At 39.3% G+C, this 23468-nt stretch overlaps 1 protein-coding gene across 2 annotated transcripts; it reads left to right on the forward strand.

The window, feature by feature from the left end:
- Positions 1–5604: 5604 nt before the first annotated feature.
- On the forward strand, positions 5605–21796 carry unc45a.L (unc-45 myosin chaperone A L homeolog). Of its 2 annotated transcripts, none has more exons than XM_041586824.1 (20): positions 5605–5649; positions 8570–8728; positions 8854–8890; positions 9375–9550; positions 10245–10337; positions 10418–10585; positions 10822–10990; positions 11305–11475; positions 13174–13345; positions 13513–13813; positions 14610–14704; positions 16357–16498; positions 17289–17429; positions 18577–18704; positions 19045–19111; positions 19227–19340; positions 19568–19683; positions 19939–20056; positions 20402–20557; positions 21343–21796. In XM_041586824.1, exons 1-20 carry the CDS (start codon positions 5620–5622, stop codon positions 21622–21624), a joined length of 2835 nt encoding a protein of 944 aa, XP_041442758.1. In that variant the 5' UTR covers positions 5605–5619; the 3' UTR covers positions 21625–21796. The 2 variants fall into 2 exon arrangements, with proteins under 2 accessions (XP_041442758.1, XP_018108662.1); XM_018253173.2 differs by lacking the exon at positions 5605–5649 and adding an exon at positions 6404–6592.
- Positions 21797–23468: the final 1672 nt, after the last annotated feature.

A 23468-nucleotide genomic window follows, 5' to 3' on the forward strand; every position in this document is an offset into this window, starting at 1 on the left:
ACTTAGTTGGTGATATATTTTATAAGCATGAACCTGTTCTTGCCATATGCTTCTTCATGGCTTGAGGGGCGTATATATAGGATATGGGATACTGTTGTTTTAATTATTAAGTCTGATTGCATACTGAATACTGTTATATTTTTTTTATAGTAAGGGTACATTTTCACCTTATTCATCACTGGTCAGCACCTATTTAGTCACTGTACTGGATTATTCATTCTATACGCATAAACGTTCTACATTTATAGTATTTTAAAAATGTTATCATTTCTCTGTATCTCCAACATCAATATTTATCACCACATTTATAATTCAATACCTCTTTACAGTAATTATCTGTTGTTCCTATAGCACAGCTGTTACTGTGAAGAGCATTACTCTGATAGCAGGGAGGTATAGTTAGAGAAAGCAAGACCCTGCTACTTCAAGTCTTCAATAAAAGCAATGTTTATTATATAAGGAAAGAAAGGGAAATGGCCTTTGTCTGACTGTTCTAAGTAATGTACCAATTATGTACTGAATGGGAATATTTTAAAAAGAAGATAAATCCAAACCATTTATGAATAAGTTCCCCTTTTTGTGGTGGTTCCTGCTGTGGTTTTTTGTTTGCATTATTATTATTCAGCATTTGCATATGAGCTGACAGCCACAATAAGCCATTACCTTCAGGGCGCACAATCACTCATCTTCTTTCCTGTCTTTGTCTCCGGCAGATGTGTTCTTGTTTGCTCTTTCATAATTTAGCTGCAAATGTCCTGTTCTCCCTTTGGTTTAAAGAACAAAATATAAATGATGTTACTAAAAAAAGAGCATGCCTTTTGAAAGGGTCTGACTTTAAAAGGGAAAATAGCTTACTGCTGAGTGATGTTTATTCTGTGCACAAATAATTCTGAAGTACATACATTTCCCAGTATGAGTGAGACACACTTTCCACAGATTTACCTGAATCTGGACCACTGTGGGAGCTGCCATATTTTCCATATGTAGGCATAGACTCGTCCTCATACAGAGGCCTCTCTGGCAGGGCTTTCTGTTGCTCAGTACCTGGGGAATGAGCAATCCATAATAGTATCAGTTAGTACAAAAAAACATACAAACCACTATGCTTCATTGTGACATAGGTCTTTTTTTGTTTATTTATTTTTTTACGTGTCTCTGATAGCAAACCTGGCCACATTTTTTGCATCCCAGTTTGCAAACTTTTTCCAAGGTCCCTTCTTTAGGATTATATTAGAAGACTACTGGCTAACCATAAGGTAAAAATCTTTTTTTTTGGAAAGCAGAGTTGAAGAGAGGCACAATCTCCGGGATGTAAGGGAGCCCTATATTAAATGGGCAAATGTGGTGTCACAACCACTTCATTTCATCTGCTATAACTTTCAAATCCAGCATCCCCATAAAGCACAGACCCCTCCTTCAACTGAATGAACTCTAAAACACAACTAACCAAATATTCCTTGGGGATGTTTCTCCTAAAAAGCAGGTATGTTAAATTAAATTGGGTGTACAACGCCTTTAAAGGCAGTACAGCGCAGTCCCATCCTTGCAGCAGAACAGGCACAACATGGAATATAATATAAATAGGAAGCAGACACACAGCCACTTTAGGTCTGGTCTTAGCCCTAGAAAATGAACACACAAGGCACTGTATTAATGGATCATAGGAAATATAAAAATGTTTAACTTCATTATATAGGGTTTTTGCATCCCCCTGTATATTCTGGTACAGTTACATATCTGAGTAGCAGTTATGAAAACATGTGAAAAATTGTGTGTAAACAGCCATGCAAGAAGTAGTGTATCTATAAAGCAGAGACTGTCAAACTCATTTGGTTCAATCTCCAGTTTGATGTCCAACATCTGACCAGGATAATCTCATAACAAGGCTACAAACATATGAATCAGTTATGGTTCTAAGAATATCTACAAATTAGTCATCACCAAAAACACTTATCTACCTGCTACCAGAAGGTTCTAATAGACATAAAGGTATTTCCCCATATTGCTAACTGGCCTTCAGGCCTGATCCCCCAGCAAAGGCTCTAAACCCCCTTATAAGGGCCAACTATGGTTGCCTCCTTTTCTGGAACAAAAATACTCTCCTATTCTATATTTATCTTCTTCCCTATTTAAGGAACAGGAACACCAAAAAATGTTTTAAAGTAATGAAAATATCATGTACCTGCCCTGCACTGGTAAAACTGATGTGTTTGCTTCACAAACACTACTATAGTTCATATAAACAGGACAGGGATGCAAAAGAGGGCGTGGCTACTGCGCCGAGATTTTCAAACGGGGGTCAAAGTCAGAAAAGATAAGTTACAGGGGATTGGGGGCAGGCCGAGGGGTCTTTTTGAAGGGTATTACAAATTTACTGGCAGCTACATTGCCGGTAAATTTGTAATACCGGCCCCGGCCTTGGCAGGTGTTTTACCAGCTAGGCCGGTAAAATACCGGCCGGGTGGCAACCCAAGCTATGACCGGCCAGGTTGCCTAGGGCGCCTGGCCTGGCTCTGTTTACCAGTGCAGGGCAACACTGCATTATATTTTTATTACTTTAAAACACTTTCATTTTTTCATGTTACTGTTCCTTTAATAACATTGATGTCAAGCATTATTTTACTGGCCAGGTGTCAACCAGCGCCAGGGTGGCCAATATAGGGACAGGATTGAATTTGCTGAGGACACCACATCGGAACCGGCCACATCGACCTCCTCCTCATCCTTTTTTTTTAGAGTACTGCACTCCGGAACCACAAAGACCAGGAGGGGACTTAAGAGACACTGAAAAAGAGAGGACACACCGCAACAAGGGTTCGCGATACCATCAGCACCCACAGGAACGGCGACAACAGCCACAGAGACAGGCCAGACAGGATCAACATCTGGATCAGCGCAAAACACGTTAGTATACAATATTTCAAACTGTATTCTTACTAAACAACAGCTGAAAATTTTGCAGAGGGGTCTCTCTTTTTGTCCCACTTATCGATGTGACACATTTAATTTGGACATTGAACTGCAGAAATATTTTCGAACATTAAGACTTAAAACGTTTTTCTCTAAAAGGCCAAATTTACAGGTACCTGTTGATAGCAATATGCCACCAAGTGGTTCATATATATTATTACAACGGACGGGTTTACGGAATAAATCCACATTTATACCCCCTACATCTGACAATGTAACTGAAGCATATATAAAATTGGTCACTTAAGATATGGAAAAATTGAAACGTAAAGCCATACGCAATTCTGGTTTTGGGCATGAATCTAATTTAAGTCATCAAGAGAGGTTATGAATAAAGACTCATATTGGTGGTCATGAATAAAGACTCATATGTAGAGGAGATTCACTCGCAGCTGGCACAGGTAGATGTATATAAAAAAGTGAGCGCAAATCCCCTTACATCGATACAACAGTGTATAATGAGCAAGGTTTACAGTGCATTTGATGAGGACATTATAGATAAGGACTTGAAGATTTTTTTGATTAAGGAGGACCCCATTACACCAGTCCTATATACACTTCCAAAGATTCATAAAAAGACTCCCGGGCCGACCGATAGTGGCAGGAACCGAGTCAGTGTTGAGTCCCCTTTCCATCTTTTTGGATAACCTGTTACAACCACTGGTACAAACAACCAGATCACCAGAGGATACTACACATTTGCTTAACATTTTAAACACATTACAGCTACCGGAGGGTGAAATATTGTTGGTAAGTTTTCATGTGACTAGCCTCTATACATCTATTTCACATGACTCTGGTTTAAGGGCTTTGAGTTACCACCTAGACAGTACAGAGTACACTGGGCCACAAAAAAACTTCCTGTTAGATCTATTGGAAATTGTATTACACCAAAATTATTTCCTGTTTGGAGATGACTACTACTACATCCAGCAACGGGGGACTGCAATGGGCAGTAATGTAGCACCCACCTATGCCAATTTGTACATGGCATTCCTTGAGGAGACTATGGTGTATAGAAATGAGTTGTATCAGGAACACTGCATGTTATATATTCGCTATATAGATGATATATTGATCTTATGGAATAGGACACCTGAGAGCTTAACAGAATTCCACACTTTCCTCAACAACATGGAGGACACACTCAAATTCACCTGTGTATCTGATAAAAACTCCTTAAGTTTTCTTGATGTGCAAATAACGAGAGTCGGCAAATCATTAGAGACTGACCTGACTGACTGACCAAAACACTGACAAAAACAGCCTCTTACATTACACCAGTTTCCACCCAAAATTGCTTAAGGACTCACTGCCCCTTACCCAGTATACAAGACTCAAACGTATAGTGAATAATGAGGATAACTACCAAAAGCAGTCACTAGAAATGACACAGCCAGATTCATGGAAAGAGGGTACCCACATGAAGTCTTAGTGAAAAACAAGGAAAGGATACAAAATAAGAACAGAAAAGACTTGCTTTCCCCTACTAAGAAAGACACTAATAAGGGGGATAGATGTAAGTAGATACTCTACGGCAAGCAGACACGTAGGGAACATCATTTGCCGACACTGGCATATATTACAATCATGTCATCCTAACATCACAGCTTTCCAACAAGCACCGATATTAGCATATAGACGTGGCAAGAATCTGAAGGACCAATTGGTGAGAGCTGATATTGGGGGCAAAACAATGTCTAATCAGCGCTTTCTACAAAATCCTAAATTTGGTACATTCCCCTGTCAACACTGCACCCAATGCAATTCAGTCACAAAGGGCAATTTTTTTTTAGGGGCAATAAGTACATGATAAAGAAATACTACACATGTGAGTCTTCATACGTTATTTATATATTGAAATGCCCCTGTGGTTTGATCTACGTGTAGGGTTACCACCCAGCCGGTATTTTACCGGCCTAGCCGGTAAAATACCTGCCAAGGCCGGGGCCGGTATTACAAATTTACCGGCAATGTAGCTGCCGGTAAAAGGAGCCCTCAGCCTGCCTCCAATCACCCCCAATCCCCTGGAACTTACCTTATCTTTCACTTCTTCTAGCGATGGTGGCGCGGCCCCGCCCCTTTTGATGTTATGACCCGCCCCTTTTGACATCACAACCCGCCCCTTTGTGACCCCGCCCCCCAGCAGCCGGTAATACATTTTAAAAAAGGTGGCAACCCTATCTACGTGGGTGAAACTACACAAAAGATACGGGATCGTATCTCGAAACATAAATCCACCATACGTAGGGAACTTACCACATTACCTGTTCCAGCACACTTCCATGCAGCGCGACATTCAATCAGCCAGCTTAAATTTCAAGTTATTGATTCAGTGGAGGTCCCAAGAAGGGGAGGAAACAGACTCCTTATGCTCAAAAAACTAGAGATGATGTGGATTAACAAATTGGATACTGTTTGGCCCCGGGGATTAAATAGAGAATATACTCCAGCCATGTTCATTTTTTAGGTATGTTGATGTGATCCTACACATATTTTGATGTTACATTGAAGCTGCTGTTATGATTATTAACTATATTTCTTTCTATTCTATTTTTTTAAGGTTATTAAGATCTGCATAGGACACCCTGAGTGCTGACATCTGTTTTGCATATCTGAAATGTGTCTCAGGAAAGTGCTGAGTACGATATGCAGAGGGGAATCTCACTGGCGTCTCAGGTATGTTGGATCATATATGGAGTAATTATATTGTTATCACTTGTTTTGTATCTAGAAATAAAAATGTTCTCACAGCAGTTTAGCATCTTATGCCGTACGAAAACCCAAGACTGTCTAATAGACTTTGAATGGACTTTTTATTCACTGTAAATAAAACTTCACCTGTTATAGGGGGTATATTTGGTGATGTCACGTTGAGGAAGAGGAGGGGTTTCTTACTCATACCTCCTCCAGTCACTATATAAGATGCTTTTGTATGGGGTAACATTAGGCTTGATATAGGGTCAAATGGGCCTGTTTGACATGTGGTTTTTGGGCTAAATAAATCAATTTTTGCATTTGCGACAACTGACTTGGTGTGCTGCTGGAAAACTGACTTGAGATATTTATGATCCCTTGGCAGGCGTGGATCTCCCAGTTCATTTTGAGGGAGTTTGAGCATTCCGTTCCTTGTTAACCGTAGGAGCAGCTAGTGATGTCATTGTATGACGACGACTCCAAACCCCCCAGCAAAACAGTGAGGTGTCTGGTACCCTTTATAGAGAAAGTGAGAAACAGGGTGTATGGATATGTGTTACACAGTTGGCGGCTATGAATTGCTACAGCCCAGCAGGACATAAAGGAAAACATGAAATAGGAATGTATTTCTCACGACATTATAAATGGCAATAACGCGTGCAATTCACAGCAAGGCCTACAGAGGGCGCGCTATGTTTACTGACAGTCCTGTGTACGAAGTGAGCAGCCGCTTCCTTATTAGGCAGAAGAATGTGTGGGCGGTGCTGTAGGGATCATCAGTGAGTGCTGCACAACTGTCGCACCGGAGCACTAGAAGAGCCGGCTAGGGAAAGCAGACTGGCGGAAGCAGAAGTCGGGCAAGCGTGGGGTTGGTTGAGGCCTACGACTGTAAACACTAGAGATGGGGGAGAGCAGCCCAGAGAAGGTCAGAACTTCTTCATCATCATTTCGTTACACAACTCGCAGGTTTCTTACAGCCGCCTGTAAGCTGTCCGGGCGCGGTGCATAGTGGGAGTTGTAGTTGAACAGGAGGGTAATCCTTCTGTCACGTAAAGTGCGGTCGACAGCGTGTACTTTCTCTTGTCTGAACCATATATTTATATATATATATATATATGCCCTGAATCACTTTGTACTGTTGCCTTAGCCTGTGTGTTTGCTATTGCCAGCACTTGCCTTGTGTTATGTATGTTGTGCCCTGTGTGTATCATGTACCAAATAACCTAGAAGTACACATTCATTCCCAGTCTGTAGTGTGTTATTCTATGTAACTATATTCGGGCTCCCTCCTCTTTATCTTCAAACCACTTTCTGGTTGCTGTGGTACGTCAGGCCCCAGTAACAGGCAGTACTCTAAACTGAACAACTTCCCCTTTAAAATGTGTCGAGAGAATTAAATGGTTTTATAATCTGATGCCAGTATCTCTTTATCTGAGAGGTGAATATTCTGTTGACATTTGACCGCTCCACACTGACATCTCTGTGGTGACATTACAGTTGTGTTATAGTAACATTGGGCTAATGTCATTGGTGCAACTTGGGGGGTTATTGTAGAGCACAAAGTACTATGTATCTTGCTGGGACTGTATATAGATGTGTGTGTATGTGTGTGTATATATATATATATATATATATATATATATATATATATATATATATATATATATATATATATATATACACACTGTACATTAATAATATTTCATAGATGTGACTTTAGCCACAGAACCAACTCATACCTCCCAACATTTTGGAAGTAAAAAGAGGGACAAAAATGTTTTTTTCCGCATGTAGCGCAGCAATTTTTGACCACACCCCTTTCCGTGGCCACACCCCCTAATTACCATGTTTGTTTTACAAAATTTGGCAAGTTATGAAAGTTTGAAAATATTTCTCCTTATCTAAACTGTGTTTTTGTGTCTCAAAATTGTTAAAAAGTATCTTATTTGCACCTGTTAGCTGTTCTGGGCTCTCTGCTAAAAGCCAATTAAGTGAGAAACTTTGTTTCTTTTTCTGGCTGTTCAGTGCAGAGAAAAGAGGGACTTTCCAGTACAAATGAGGGACTGCGGGTTGAGCTGTCAAAAGAGGGACTGTCCCTCCGAAAAAGGGACAGTTGGGAGGTATGCCAACTTAATGAATGACCCCTGTTAGAGTCCTGCGTGGGTCCATTTTTTGAAACTCAACCCACACCCCATGTTCCCGCTACCCGACCCGCAAGAGGTCTTCTAACCTTTGTTGGGTACCCAGCTGGGTTACCTGTGGACTGACCGCATGGCCAGGACCCTCATTGCGGCTATTCAGCGAACCGATGAAGGACTCTAACCCAAGTGAATGGGAAATTTGTCTCAGGTCTGTGAATAATGCCCCATCGAGCATCATGTTTTTCACAAAAATACCCCTTTTGTTGTTCGATTATAGAGTTTTCTCATTTAGAACAGTGGCACACAAGGTCACTTTAGTCGCCTACACATCTTTAATTATTTTATTCAGTTACCTCCTATGTCAAACGGCGAAAAACACATATTTTGCTTGAAAAAATAAACTAATGTGGCTATTAAAACACACCTTGCTCAGTATTTTGGTAGACTCTATATTTCTCTTGTTCTAACTGACTTAGGATAAGGGCATACATGGAGATTTGGGGAGATTTAGGAGCCCGGCGACTAATCACCTCTTCTTTGAGCAACTAATCTCCCCGAACTGCTTCCCCATGTCTTCCGCCTGCTTCAATGGAAAAACGCCTGCGCCAATGCACTCCCGGCGATTCGATTTTCGAAGTTGCCCGAAGTTTCCTCATGAGTAAATGTGCAGTAGTTATAGTGTTTATATTTTACATTTATATTGGTTTATGTTTTTATTATCACTAATTGTATGTAACCTGTAATTTTTTTTGATCTTAAAGGCAAATTCAGAGTCTCTGAGAGAGGAAGGTAACAAACATTTTAAAGCTGGGGACTATGAGGCAGCGCTGTCCTGCTACACAAAAGCAATCAGTCTCACAAGTGACAAAGCAGATAAGGCCATTATACACCGAAATCGTTCTGCTTGCTACCTCAAACTGGTACGTACACTGTCCTCTCAGGGTCTCAGCAGGTTGCAAGTAGCAGAATTACACCCTGGAGCTCATGCAATAGAATTCCTGTCTTTTACAAAAGGCATAACATTTGTACATGTTTGTAATTGCAGGATGACTTCACAAAAGCTGAAGAAGATGCATCAAAGGGTAACTGCTTTACATTTTTATCTCTCCCAACATTTCCCTTTATTTTAGTTTGGTCTTTCAATGGTATGGCGGTATAAATATATATACCGTAATAATATTCAGAAGTATTTTGTAGATAAAGGACTATAGATCTATAGTCTTGTAAATTATTAGGAAGGACTGTCCTACCGTTATAAGGTACACATACAATTCTTTTTACATATAACTGTAAACCTGCGCTTTTTGAAACCAGCAGATCTTTGTACCAATTGGCCACCAATTACATGGGCTAAATTAAGCTGATTCACCCATTTAGCCCCTGGGCTAGAGATTGGTCAGACAGACTTTGGAACCATACATGGTCCAATAAGCTGTGAACTGAAGGCACCCAGTCGCCAACTATAATTGACCCTTGAATGTATTGGGTTTTATGTTGGATTTTCCTGAATGCAAGCTGAATACAGAAACATCTTTCCCCGTTGATTCAATGTTGTCTATTTTCTAGCTATTGAGGTGGATGGAGGTGATGTGAAAGCACTATTCAGGCGCAGCCAGGCCTTGGAGAAACTTGGCCGAGTAGACCAGGCAATAATCGATCTTCGGAGATGCCTTGCTCTAGAGCCTAAAAATAAAGTATTTCAAGAGGCTGTGAGAAACCTTGGGATTCATGCTCAGGAAAAAGTCAGTGAGATTAAATTATGTGGCATTAAGTCATGACTGAGCTTTTAAATGTTACTGTCTCCTTTAATAATCATTGTACCTCCAAATAATAGATACAGAAATGCAGACATGTCTTTTTCTAGACTTAAAATGAACCTTCATTTACTTCTACAGTCAAAAGATGGCATATAATGCTGTATGTACAGAGCCTACCTCTTCTACTACTACTACTACTACTACTTCTCCAAGTTGTGGTTGTATGTACTTTTACATGTCCTGTTCAAGTGCTGACATATATGAACTGGTCAATGCTACTACATGGGTTTACATCTGATTTATGCTGGCAATATATAAAGCTAACACTGCACACTTTTTAATGCAAGCTCAGCGACAGAAAACATCTGATACAAGTGCCTTTCTGCCAGAACATGTCCTTGTGAGCATTTTTGACTGAAATGATTTTGCACTGGAGGTTTTTTTTTTTGGCTGCTCCCAATTTAAGTTTAAAGGAAAGGAAACTAAGTTGAAAATACAGTGGGCCCAGAAGAGTTCCATGTGCCATAATCCTAAAATTAAGTTAAGCTGCACACCTAAAGGCATCACTACTCAGCATTGTAGTAAGAAATAACTAGTACTAATAGAAACATGTTGGTATCACATTAAGTTGAAGCTATTTTATAGTTTACTAATAAAAATTAATACTGTATCTGTTTAGGTCCGAATCTTGTCTTCTACAGACTCGCGAGTAGACCAGATGTTTCAGATCTTGCTTGACCCAGAGGAAAAGGATGCAGACAAAAAACAAAAGGTAAGGAGAAAACAAGGTAGGAAAAAGATTTAGAAATTACTGTTTTAGTATTTGTTTGGCAATACCTCTTTGCATTCCAGGCAGCACAGAATTTGATTGTACTTGCTCGAGAAGATGCAGGAGCAGAGAAAATTTTTCAGAGTGATGGAATCCGCCTATTACTGCGTATGATGGATACAAAAAAGGCAGATATGATATTGGCTGCTCTAAGAACATTGGTTGGACTGTGCACTGGTCACCAGTCACGTGTAAGTGACAGCATTCTCATTTTTCTAGAGTAATGTCCTGTCTTTGACCCTCTAGATTTGTAGCCAAGGCAGAACTACCAGCTACCCCTTGTAGTTGATGTTCATCAAGAGTTGAAGTGGGTCAAAGTGAGCTGGCTTGTTTCAAGAGCAGTACAAACAAAAGAACAAGAGAAAATCAGTCCCTTTTTTAATTCTGGAAGGAAAATGATATAACAAGCTTTTCCTTCTGTATCTAGGCTATGGCAATACTCAGTGCTGTGGGCATAGAGAAGTTATGTGCAGTGATGTCTATGGATGATGAGCAGATCTCTGTTGCAGCATGCAGTGTCCTACAAGCTATGTTTGATTCTCTAAAGGAAGGCACGAAAAAGGATTTTCGAGGGAAAGAAGCTGCTATTGTATTGGGTATCTGTTTTTTTTATTTTTTTTTTTCAGTATCATACTCAAATCCATCTGTGTTCAATGGCCATGTTACTGTCTGGTGCCAAGGGTATTCCTACACTTATTTACAACATGGGTTCAAATTTAAACTCCATGGTAACTGACAATTTTGATTAATAATGTAGTTAGATTATTGAAAGCAAATTTGTCTTTAGGTAAGTCCTGCTCAAAGGTGTAATTAAAGCATCAGGTCTGTTTGACAACAACTGCTGGCTAATGGCATAACATCATTATATCGAATCGGACTGATTTGAATATCATTGTTTGCCTTTCTACAGATCCTTCCCGGGAGCTAAGGTCCGTGATTCACAACCTTCTGGAGATGCTGACACGACCCAGTGTTTCAGCGCATGGTAGGGAGAGTGCCCTAAACCTTTTGATGAAAGTGGTGCCTCGAAAGTCATTTCGGGATCCTGACAATGGAATGACACTATGGGTTATTGACACTGGTTAGTAGATCCTTTAAACTTATATTACATTTGTAAATGAAGTTTATCTTGGCAACGTTGGTTTGCTTTGTTTCTCTGGCATTATACTGGCTTACTAATATATATATATATATATATATATATAGGATATGTATAGGAACTATAGGGTCAGTGTGTACTGCTAAATATGAGTAAAATGATAAGGACATTTATAAAAATGTAATTGGTTTGCCTTTTAGTCAGTTATTGCTTTCATATCTATGCTTTTGTAGCCCTCTTTCCAACATACATCATTTCCATCCATTCTGTGTATGAGGGGGCAGTGTTCCAATTAGTTTTTTCATTTTTCTGTTTTGCCTTTGTTATTGTGGACATAGCTTAATTTCAGAATCATTCTGGGCAAAAATAATTTTCATGATTTTAGGGACTTTAATTGATGGACATGATTGTTTTTTTTGTTTTAACCCTTAACCCCTTTTTAACCCTTACACCTTCTGCTTTGTGAAACGGAGAGTGTAAGAGCTGTAATTATCCATGATACAGCTATAATTATTGTTGTTGCTGTTATTAGTAGTAGTATTATTAGTATTGATTATTACATATCTATAAAGCGGCAGCTTATTCTGCAAGTTGTACAATAGATGGGAAGATACATTGAACATACAGATAACTGCATCACATCTAGAAATTAAAGGAACCATGTATTTGTCATAAATAGACAACACAGCCTCAAAGAGAACCCATTCAGAACCAATTTACTATTAATCTGTTTGGTTATGAGGTGTCCTTAAATGTAGCCTTTATTTTATAATTTAAAAACAACAAAATTGAATAAAGATTAAAATATTCCACCAGCCCTTTAAAGGGGCATAAGTACCATGGCCACCATCTTAGCCAGGTTAAATTGGTTCCATTCAGTAGTCCAAATTACACAAAGCCAAGCTTCTCAAAAAGAGGACATTCAAGAGGAAGACATAACTATGCAGACTAGTTTCCTGTGCGCATGCCCTTAATGTTGTGTGTAAGTCCACAATGCCATAGGCTGTTGCCTTGGTGACTTGTCCATTCTGTATCACTCTCATGCTGTATTCCCATGGCAACATGTCCCTACTACCAAAGGGCACATTAACACCTGGCATTTGATGCATAATGCAGGAAATGCCACATTACCATAGTTAAATGATAAGCATTCAGGTAGTGTGAAACGGGGCCATATTTGTACTGTCCTTATCCAACAGTCTATTTAAGTTTAATTATAATCCTTCCATTCCATCTTCATTATCTAGCTGCAAGGTTTGCCTTCATGAGGTGGAAGATGCAAGTTCATTCCTACATTGACAGATCTAGATTTTAATGCTTAATAAGTTGAAATTATTTTATATATATTATCTGATTAATATTATTAACATTGAGTCTCGCACACAAAATTGAAAAAAACTGTTCTTTGGTTAGTGTCAAGATCATTACCACATTGTAGAGATGTAGGGGGGCCATAGTGCAATACATCATACCAATTCTAATAATTTATAATTTAAAAACAAAATATTTTCCCACCACCCCAAATAGATATTGACATAGGTGGGTGTGAAGGTGTTGCCTATTGATGTAGCATGTAATCGTAATATTTTCCATTACACATGAATTAGGAAGGGCAAGATTAATTTTTGAAGAATGTATAGTTAAGTGCTGCTGCATTGTATTGGCTCTTTCTTCATTCAGGCTTAAAGAAAATTCTTGAAGTGGGAGGAAGTATTTTGGAAGTTCCTGGAAGTCTTTCTGTCACAGAGTCTACCAGGATGAGTGCTTCGGTGCTCCTTAACAAGCTCTTTGATGACCTTAAATGTGAAGCAGAAAGGGAAAATTTTCACAAGCTTTGTGAGGATCACGTACGGTAAGTGATCTGTTTGCCATGTTTGTCGTTGACCATTTTGACAACCTTTGATTTGTAGGACAATTAAATTGCCGACAGCTGTATGTCGTAAGTTTATTTATTTATTTATTTATTTTTGCTTATATTGACTCTTATTCATGTACTTTCTCAAAAAATTCTCACAACAGGAGTTTGTTTGAAGGCCATGGTATGGATGGAAAACTACGCTCCATGCAGACTGTGTCCTGCCTTTTGCAGGGACCTTCTGAGGCTGGTAATCGAACTCTGGAGCTTACAGGTATCATGGAGAGTATCATATCTCTCTGTGCTTCTGAACGGGAGATTGACCAGCAGGTAGCAGTAGAAGCATTGATTCATGCTGCTGGAAAAGCTAAGCGAGCCTCCTTCATTACTGCTAATGGAGTTGCGCTTCTAAAGGATATTTACAAAAAGAATGAAAATGATGCCATTCGTATTCGAGCTTTGGTGGTAAGCCCTCCAATTTTTTATTTGTACTGTGCTGTGATTTTTCTCTTCAGTAGTTGTAGATAAATATATAAGCAAATGCAAAACACTGCCAGCATCTGTCACAAACAGAGCGTTTTCCATTCTTTCAGTGGGAAGTCGTGACAAATTATGAATGGTGTTTTGAATGCTGCATAATACCATTCATTTTTTTTATTTTTTAAATATTTCTTGAGTTGAACAGGGCAAATGGGAAATGACTTGCTAGGTAGATAATTAGACTACAATTCTAACCCTTTAATCCGGCTTTTTTTGTGACTGTCTTGTCATGCAGGGGGTTTATAAATGCATGCCTTGCATGCACCAAACATGGCGCAGTTTTGGTCTACCTGTTTCCCTTGTTTAGCTCAAGAAGAAGAACCGTAGTTTTTTCATTGCACTCACGTTGAACAAGGGAGTATACCTTTCAGAAATTTAGCCAGTTTGAGGCAATCTTCTGCAAAGACTTTGAAGTACAATTGTTTAAAGTATTTTTACATAAACTATTTGGTGTTTCGGAAGATGACATTCATATTTTGTAGCATTGGTAACAATATGATGTGTTATATGATGTGTGTAAAAAGCATAATTCTCAATATATATTTAATATACACACCTACTTGGTGGGGGCAAAAAACATGAATGTTTGAGCTTGTTAAAATGCTATACCCTAAGCAATTTGCTTTTCTATTCTATCACGGATTGTATTTAATGAACACTGTTCTTATGATTCTCTTTGTTAGCTGTATGCTCACTGAATGTGGTGGTTTGTGCCTTGTAGGGTCTCTGCAAATTGGGATCAGCAGGAGGAACTGACTTCAGCATGAAACAGTTTGCTGAGGGATCCACAATCAAGCTAGCCAAGCAGTGCCGCAAGTGAGCTATTTCTTGCATTTATGGCCATTTAAGGGGTTTGTCATCCTCTATAACATGTACAAACCATCTAATGGGAGCTTTGTTGTAAGAAAATTATACATTATGCACAGTTTTTTTTTATATTGTCATTTGTCACAGTGCTACGCAATATGTTGGCGCTATATAAATACATGTTAATAATAATTGTGTGCATATTTGGCCACAAACTAGTTTGATGTACAGGCAGTGCTGCTCTGCTCAATTCACTGCTGTTAGAAACTACTACTTTCATTAGCTCTGATGGAAACTATGAAGATGTATTTACTTTTCATGCTAGTGAGCTATTTAGTACTTTTAAAGGCTACTGCCATACAAGATCTTGGTCACTGTGTAACTGTTTAGGACACTGGCATTTTTGGATATAGCAAGTTTCATATAAAACATATAAAAAGACCTTCCCTGTCAATAATTGCATTGTGTAACCACACAGCTGATTATTATTATTGCACATTTAAAGGAGAACTAAACCCTAAAAATGAATAGGGCTAAAAATGCCATATTTTATATACTGAACTTATTGCACCAGCCTAAAGTTTTAGCTTCTCAATAGCAGCAATGATCCAGGACTTCAAACTTGTCACAGGGGGTCATCATCTTGGAAAGTGTCTGCGACACTCACATGCTCAGTGGGCTCTGAGCAGCTGTTGAGAAGCTAAGCTTAGGGGTCGTAGCAAATTATCAAGCAGAAAATTAGGTTGGCCTGTCATATAAGCTGATGCTACAGGGCTGATTATTAAATTTGGTGCTAGTTGCACTGGTTTCTGTGCTGCCATGTAGTAATTATCTGTATTAATTATTAATCAGCCTTATATTGGGACATTTCTATTTTATGTATATTGTGAGTGGTCCCTAAACTCAGTAAGTGACAGCAGCACAGAGCATGTGCAGTAACTCGGCAGAAAAGAAGATGGGGAGCTACTGGGGTTTCTTTGGAGACACAGATCTTTACTGCTAAATGGCTTTGGTTGTCTGGGGCTGACACAGAAGTCCAAAACATAATGTGCAACATTTCTAGCTACTTCTTTAGTTTAACTTTCCTTGTCCTTTAAGTAAGCCCAGCATTCCCTTCACTGGCTCACTTGGCCACACTGCAGCACTCCAAAGGCACAATAAACGGCTGTCTTGTGTAGCACCATTTACTATGGTTCACTCCATCATACTATAGTAGAATCACCATTTTACGTTTTACAGGGGATCAGAAAAAAATGGTGTATAAGTACAGGAGTGTATTTTTCTTTGAAATATAGTTCTATACTGTGTTATTGACAAGGTTTGAGCAGCATTAATGTTAAGCTATGGGAAAGCATGCAATAAAATAGAATTTGTAACTGGCCATAAGCAGTGTAAACTAACTGCACCCCAATATTTACAGAATAGTAAGGCAAAATATGTATATGCTTGGTATTTTGAACACATGATTTCACTAAAAAAACATTCACATAGGGCAAAAAGCCATTTTTACATAAACCAGGACAACATTTTGTCAGGAAAGCTGGAAAACATGTAAAATCCAGACTCACTGACATGCATTATAAACTGGTGGGACCACAAAAAACAGTTCTAAAAGCTCAAAATGTAAAATAGGGGTTTGACTTATACCATGTATGTAATAGGTGGTTATGTAATGAGACAATCCAGGCAAGCACTCGTCGTTGGGCCGTGGAAGGCTTGGCGTACCTGACATTTGATGCGGATGTTAAGGAAGAGTTTGTAGAAGATAAGGCTGCGTTGCAAGCAATGTTCACACTAGCCAAGGTACTGGAGGAATACTGTAAATTGCAAATATATTGTAACTTCTTCTGTTTCTACTTGCCTGGGCTTAGTAGCAGTATGACAATGGACAGAATAATATGATATTGTAATTGGATGCACTATTTCAGACAATCTGAAACCCGTTATCCAGAAAGCTTTGAATTACGGAATAGCCATCTCCCATAAATTTCCATCTTATCCAAATAATACAAAATGATTTCATTTTCCTTTGTAATTAATATAATTAATCCTTATAGAAAGCAAAGAAAGCCTATTGGGTTTATTTAATGTTTACATGATTTTCTTGTAGACTTAAGGTATGAAGATCCAAATTAAGATCCGTAAGATCCTTTGGCCATAAAACCAGAGTCCAGAGCATTCTGGATAACAGGTCCCATACCTATACTAGAATGATCTTGGGTTTCCTTTACTACCTTAACTATATATAGTTATTTGTGAATATATCATTACTACTATATTCTGGGTTTTTTTTTTTCCAACTAATCCAAATTGATTATTATTAAGCAGCGCATGGAGTAACCTTGGGTACATAAAAGCGCAGAAACTGTGAGCCTATATACTCTTCAGACTGGTTTATTTATTGGCCAATCAGCAGTAACACTAAAGTGCACAATACCAGATTATGCAAAGGGATCTTGTTTAGCTCACTTCAAAGAATACTTTATATATAAAATGCCAATAATTTGCTATCTTTTGAAGAATAAAACATCTACTCTGCATATTTAATGTAATATTCTCTCATTTCTTTCCAACCACCCAATTTTCTGTGCAGTCACAGGATAAGACGGTGTTGTTTGCTGTTGCATCCACCCTGGTAAACTGCACAAACAGTTATGATCGTGAAGAAATAGACCCACAGATGCTGGAACTGGCAAAATATGCAAAGCAGCATGTACCAGAGGAACACCCAAAGGTAAGAGCAGATGTTCATAGCCCAGAATTGTGATCTTAGCATTCCTCATCCCCTTGGTATTTGACATGTATATGCAGCTGCCTTAAAGGGGATGTAAAGGCAAAAAAATAAAATAACATTTCTACTTTCTTTAATGAAAAAGAAATCTATCTCCAATTTACTTTGATTAAAAAATGTGTACAGTTTTTATAAGAAACCTGACTTATGCAGTGAAATACCCCCTTCATTTACTTGCTCTGACTGCTGCAGATAGGAAACTTCAGAAGGTGCCTAACTGCTCTGCAGAAGTCTACTTTCTAAAGGCAGGGGGAGCCCCCCCACCTTCCGAGAACTCGAGCAGCTTTGTTTGTTTCCCTGTAGAACAGCCGGAGACCTTGTAGAGATTTGTATCCACAGACCCAGTGCACTCTGCATATTCTGTTTATTAATCAGTCTTGCTGTATAGGCTTCTATGGCAGAAGTTATTTGACTTGTGCTGTTTTGATAATTTATGACATCCCTAAGCTTAACCTCTCAACTGAAGCCCAGACCACACTGAGCATGTGCGTAGTCTTGGTCTTGTAAAGATGTATAACAAAGTTACAAGATGATGACCCCCTGTGGCCAACTTAGAAAACATAAATCATTTATTTTATTAGGCTTCTGGTGCAGTAAGTTCATGTTTATATTTAGTTTGCAAAATATAGCATTTCTAGCATTATTCTATTTTAGACTTTAGTTCCCCTTTAATTACAGAATGACTTCATTCAAAGAGCAACTCCAAAAAAAAAAAAAAAAAATTGTTCCTGGAGTACTGTTGTTACAAACAGAGCAGAAACATTCGGGCATATTTTCTTCAAGGCCATTTACTCTATTTGCATTTTAAAAACTGAATTTTTTATTTAATTGTTAATTTGAAGCCTCTCAGAATCATCACTATGTCCCATTTAGGGTTCTTGGGGTTCACATACTTATGGGCTTAAAGTCTCTGTTACCAGGGCAACTGAGTGGGGGGAAAAGGGTGCTGCAAAGCAAAATAGATGCTGAGATTTATTTTTCATCAAATCAATGGCAGTGCAAATTACTTTCAAATAATATAACAGCACTAACCTGGCATAGAAGGGTTCCTTGATGATTAAGCCTGTGCTGTTATTGTCTAACTTGACAGGATAAAAAGGAATTTGTTGAAACCCGTGTGCGGAAGCTGCTGGCAGCAGGTGTGGTATCAGCATTGGTCTGCATGGTAAAAAGTGAAAGCCCGGCACTGACAGATTCTTCTAGGGAACTAATATCCAGGTAGGCAAACCTAGAAAACCATGCTAAAATGCAGGTTGTTGAGATTATACCTGTACATATATTATGCCAGTTTTAGTGGTTAAAAAAATAAAATAAAACATTATCATATGTAAACATTAATGTAAAGGATTTCATACACCGGGAAACTGCTTGTGCTATTGCTCTAGCTCTTTTATGCTAGACTTAGGTGAGCAGGCCTCTAGGTCAACTTGCTAAACCTGCATGTGGATAATTTGGTGTTCTTTGAATTTGTATAAATAGATGGCAATTTTTCTCTAAAACACATGCTTCTGTTTTTTCAAGTTAATGTTTCTCTGTCCTTTTTTTCCTTCCCTTCAAGGGTTTTCTTGGCTTTAGTGGACAAAGCTGAAGACAGGGGAAATGTTGTTGCTCAGGGGGGTGGAAAGGTAAATATCTTATTGTAGCCAAGCAACAGGCAGTTGCAGAAGTCATGAATATTCTATTTGGTAAATATCCTGAAAATATATTATTTTGTGGGAAAATACATTGTCTCTTTCTCAGGCTCTCATACCACTGGCATTGGAAGGAACAGATATTGGAAAAACAAAAGCAGCCCAAGCACTGGCCAAGATATCCATCACCTCAAACCCTGAGATTGCCTTCCCTGGAGAAAGAGTAAGCATGTATTATGGATTTGGGGGGGGAATTGGGAACCCTTTAATGAATATAATTAGTCATTGTGGGTCTGTGGATGCAGCTATGCAACTAAATCAGCTATGTAGACTAGACACTGGTTGGATAGTATTGACATTTCTTTGCATATGTTGTATGACGTAACTATTTAAATATATAATGCTGTGCATGACTGAAAGATTCATTTTCTTATTGTGATTTGCCAATAGATCTATGAGGTGGTCAGGCCCCTCGTCAGCCTTCTTCACCTTAATCGAACAGGCCTTCAGAACTTTGAAGCATTGATGGCACTAACAAATTTGGCAGGGATTAGCGAAAGATTAAGGTAGGAGTTTTTGTTCCATTCATTGCTAATTTTTTTCAAAAGTGTAAATGTAGGCTTTTTTTTCTGAGCGCTATATATCTGTTACACTTTATCATAGTTCATAAATCCCATCTATATATGTGTATTATATCCTGCTTTATGGTAAATTATACAGTACTTTTCTTTGTGCTGTATGTCCATTTGGTATTGTTTCAGATGTGTGTGTGTTGTGGTTGTTGTAATCCTACAGGTATATAACCTAACTGTTTGCTTTAGGTCTAAGATTATCAATGAGAAGGCAGTGCCCATGATCGAGGGTTACATGTTTGAAGAGCATGAGATGATTCGTGTCTCGGCTACAGAGTGCATGTGCAACATGGCCATGAGTAAAGAAGTAAGGCGCAAACCTACATATATATTGAGAGGGAAACCTTGTAGAGTAGGCCTTTCATGTATGATGATTGTTTGTCTTACTCTATAACCACAATTTAGGTGTAGGGTGTATAAATGGCATCTCCTCTAAACAACGACGCAATCTACTGCTTATGCCTGATTCAAATAACTGGTACCCCGTATGGATACAGACAGCTCTGTTCTATTCTGTATCACACCATGAACATTTGCAGGTTATACCCTAGGGGCATATACAATAAACATATGATAAAACCCTGGCTGCTGTTTTTTCTTAAATATGTTTTTCAACAAATGCAGTCTGTCTTACATGTGAAATGTTTTGTAGGTACAGGACATGTTTTTGGTAGAAGGGTCAGACCGCTTCAAGCTAATGGTTTTATACTGCGGCGAAGATGATGAAAGGTTACGCCGTGCAGCTTCTGGAACCCTTGCCATGTTGACTTCTTTGCAGCCTAAACTTTGCACTAGGATTACACAAGTGGTAAGCAGGAGATTTATTGCATGATAAACCGTCTTCACCACCGATTTTCTATTTTTGGAATTGTCAATAACAGCCTTTTAGGATTTTTGCGTGCAAATAAGGTAGATCCCTGCTTCCCATTGGGTCCTAAATGTTATTAAAGGACAGGGAAAGTTATATTCATGGAGGGGGTTGCCATTTTTTAAGGCAACCCACAACACCTGTTGGACTGGGTGTGAGTTCTGCACCACAATATTTGTTCAGTCTCCCAGGGGTTTGTAGTGATGGTGTGCAGTTGTGCAGCAGACTGAAGTTAGACATATTCCTATACTGTGGTACTAAACTGCCTGTAGTAGTGAGAGTGTAATGTTAAAACTATTCTGAGCTCTACTCTGGTGTCTACTGACATATTTACCCTCTTGCATAAATAAACCCCTTGCCAATTTAGTCTGTCAAACTGGGACATGCAGGTGCTCTGGCTGGTTGCAAGCTCATACCTAAAACAGTTACCCAAAGCCAGGTGCATCCTCTAAATAGTTCATATGAGATATCCCTTAGACCAGGGCTGTTCATATGAACGCCAGTGTAAAAGGCTTTTATGCTCCAGCATACCCAAGTCCTCAGGCGCAGTTTTGGGACGTTGTTTTATATTATGCCAGCACAGATATATGAAATGGACTCCATATCTACTAGTCTCTAGTATCTAGAGTTCTGTTTGTTGTATACAGATCTGCTATCAAGTAAAGGCTTTAGAAGTAAATCTAGCGAAATGCTCCACATCTATTAATGTGTGTTTGACTTTGCAGACAGTACACTGGTTAGAGATCCTGCAAGCTTTGCTTCTTAGTGACAACATTGATCTCCAGCATCGAGGTGGCGTCATTGTCCTCAACATGATGACGGCAGACAAGGAGGTGGCAGAAAAGCTGATGGAGAGTGAGATGTTGGAGATCCTATCTGTGCTTGCCAAGAATGAGGAGGAAGAGAAGAAACGTTCCGTGGCCAGAGTTGCCAAGGAATGTTTAGCTAAGGCTGTTGAGATAGGGCTAATCAAACCCACTGAGTCTGCAGAACGAGAGGGACCATGATAAAGGCTTCAAAAGATTCCAAAGAACCAAGAACTGAAAATATCAACAATGATAGTATGTTTCTTTTGAAAAACATTGTACAGCACCCAGTCCAGCAGTGAATGTCATGCTGCTGTGTTTTCTAGAATTTTTAGATCAATTATTCTCATGAAATGCTTGAATTCTTATTTTGCTGCTGAAGCATCGCACATCCATTCCACATTTCCATATGTCTTATACCAAAATGCACTTTCCCACAGCACGAACCTGACGGCTTGAGAATATGCTTCACGGTAGATAATCTTATTAATTAACTAAATTGCCTCATTATGCTTTCAATTATTTTCCTATTTGTTTGAGCCGTTGTCTTCTCATAGGAACATTTATAAATGTACAATACAAAATGTTTCCTAAAATCACCCTTAAGGAATCAACTCGTGCTATAAAAAAATGGTTTTATATGTCTATAAAAAAAGAAATGTTTTATGATGAAAGCCTATAATCTTAATCAGCACTGTTAACTAAATGTAGAGAGTGGGAATCATTCTGCCAGCACAGATCACGGTCAGTCAAGCTGAAGCACACAAGTATATATATACACAAGTATGAATAGGCAGACTGTGATATAATGGTGTATACTCCTCATTTAATGCAGAATGAGTATGTGATAAATTGTTCCATTTCAACATTTTAAGCAAAGTGACCAAAGAGGCAAAAAAAGATTGGTTGGGGAACTAAACTAGACATTCCCTTTTCTATATATTGTATTGCATTTTTGTGAATTGTTTTTCTAAGCGATGTAATCAGTGTGGCTACTGCTAACTTTTAGGGCTGGGACACACTGGGCGATTTGGGGAGATTTAGTCGCCTGGCGACTAATCGCCGCGTCTTTCCACGACCAATCTTCCCCGAATGCCTCCCCTTGCTCTGCGCCTGGCTAAAATGAAAAATCGCCTGCGCTAATCACACGCGGCGATTCGTTTTCCGAAGTCGCCCGAAGTTTCCTCGTGAGGCAACTTCGGGCGACTTCGGAAAACGAATCGCCGCGTGTGATTAGCGCAGGCGATTTTTCATTTTAGCCAGGCGCAGAGCGAGGGGAGGCATTCGGGGAGAAAAGTCGCGGCGATTAGTCGCCAGGCGACTAAATCTCCCCAAATCGCCCAGTGTGTCCCAGCCCTTAGGGCAGAGACACACGTGGAGATTCGGGGAGATTGTCGCCCGGCGACAAATTGCCTCTTCTTTGGGCGAACTGCCTTCCTGTCGGCTAGAATCGAAATCACCGGTGGGATGGCACTCGGAGCGCTTCATGTTCCAAAGTTTTCTTGTGAGGCGACTTCGGAAAATGAAGCGCTCCGAGTGCCATCCCGCCGGCGATTTAGATTTAGCGTCAGGAAGGCAGTTCGGGAGATTAGTCGCCCGAAGAAGAGGCTATTTGTCACCGAGTGACTAATCTCCCCGAATCTCCACGTGTGTCTCTGCCCTAATGTACCATGCTTTGTTTCCCCCCCCCCCCCCCCCGGTTTGTTTATATCACATACTGTCAGCTGCTGGTCAATGTACAGCATTGGCTACACATATAATGCACTGTTTTCATTCATGCCTTTTATACTGAACTGATCCATATTATTATTTATAACCTGTCTATGGGAATGTCAGCCAATCACAGGCGGATCACACACAAATGATGTACTATAATATAAAGAGATTTTTTTTCCCACAGAAGTTTTGTTATCATTGACACATTTAAATAAATATTTACCTAAATTATCACTATTCCCATTTTTTAGGCAGATTGAGAGTAGCGGTTCTGCTCTCTTATGCAGCACTACACTGACCGGCACAGCTCCTGCCTGAGCGCAGGTACA

Source organism: Xenopus laevis, chromosome 3L, assembly GCF_017654675.1.
Source record: "Xenopus laevis strain J_2021 chromosome 3L, Xenopus_laevis_v10.1, whole genome shotgun sequence".
Classification (NCBI taxonomy): Eukaryota; Metazoa; Chordata; class Amphibia; order Anura; family Pipidae; genus Xenopus; species Xenopus laevis.

Excerpts from the sequence above, each read along its gene's own strand:
- unc45a.L (XM_041586824.1), top strand. The coding sequence starts at position 5,620 with ATGCAGAGGGGAATCTCACTGGCGTCTCAG. Across the intron at positions 8,729-8,853 it reads CTGCTTGCTACCTCAAACTG|GATGACTTCACAAAAGCTGA; the intron begins GTACGTACACTG and ends TTGTAATTGCAG. Across the intron at positions 14,705-16,356 it reads CTAGCCAAGCAGTGCCGCAA|GTGGTTATGTAATGAGACAA; the intron begins GTGAGCTATTTC and ends TGTATGTAATAG.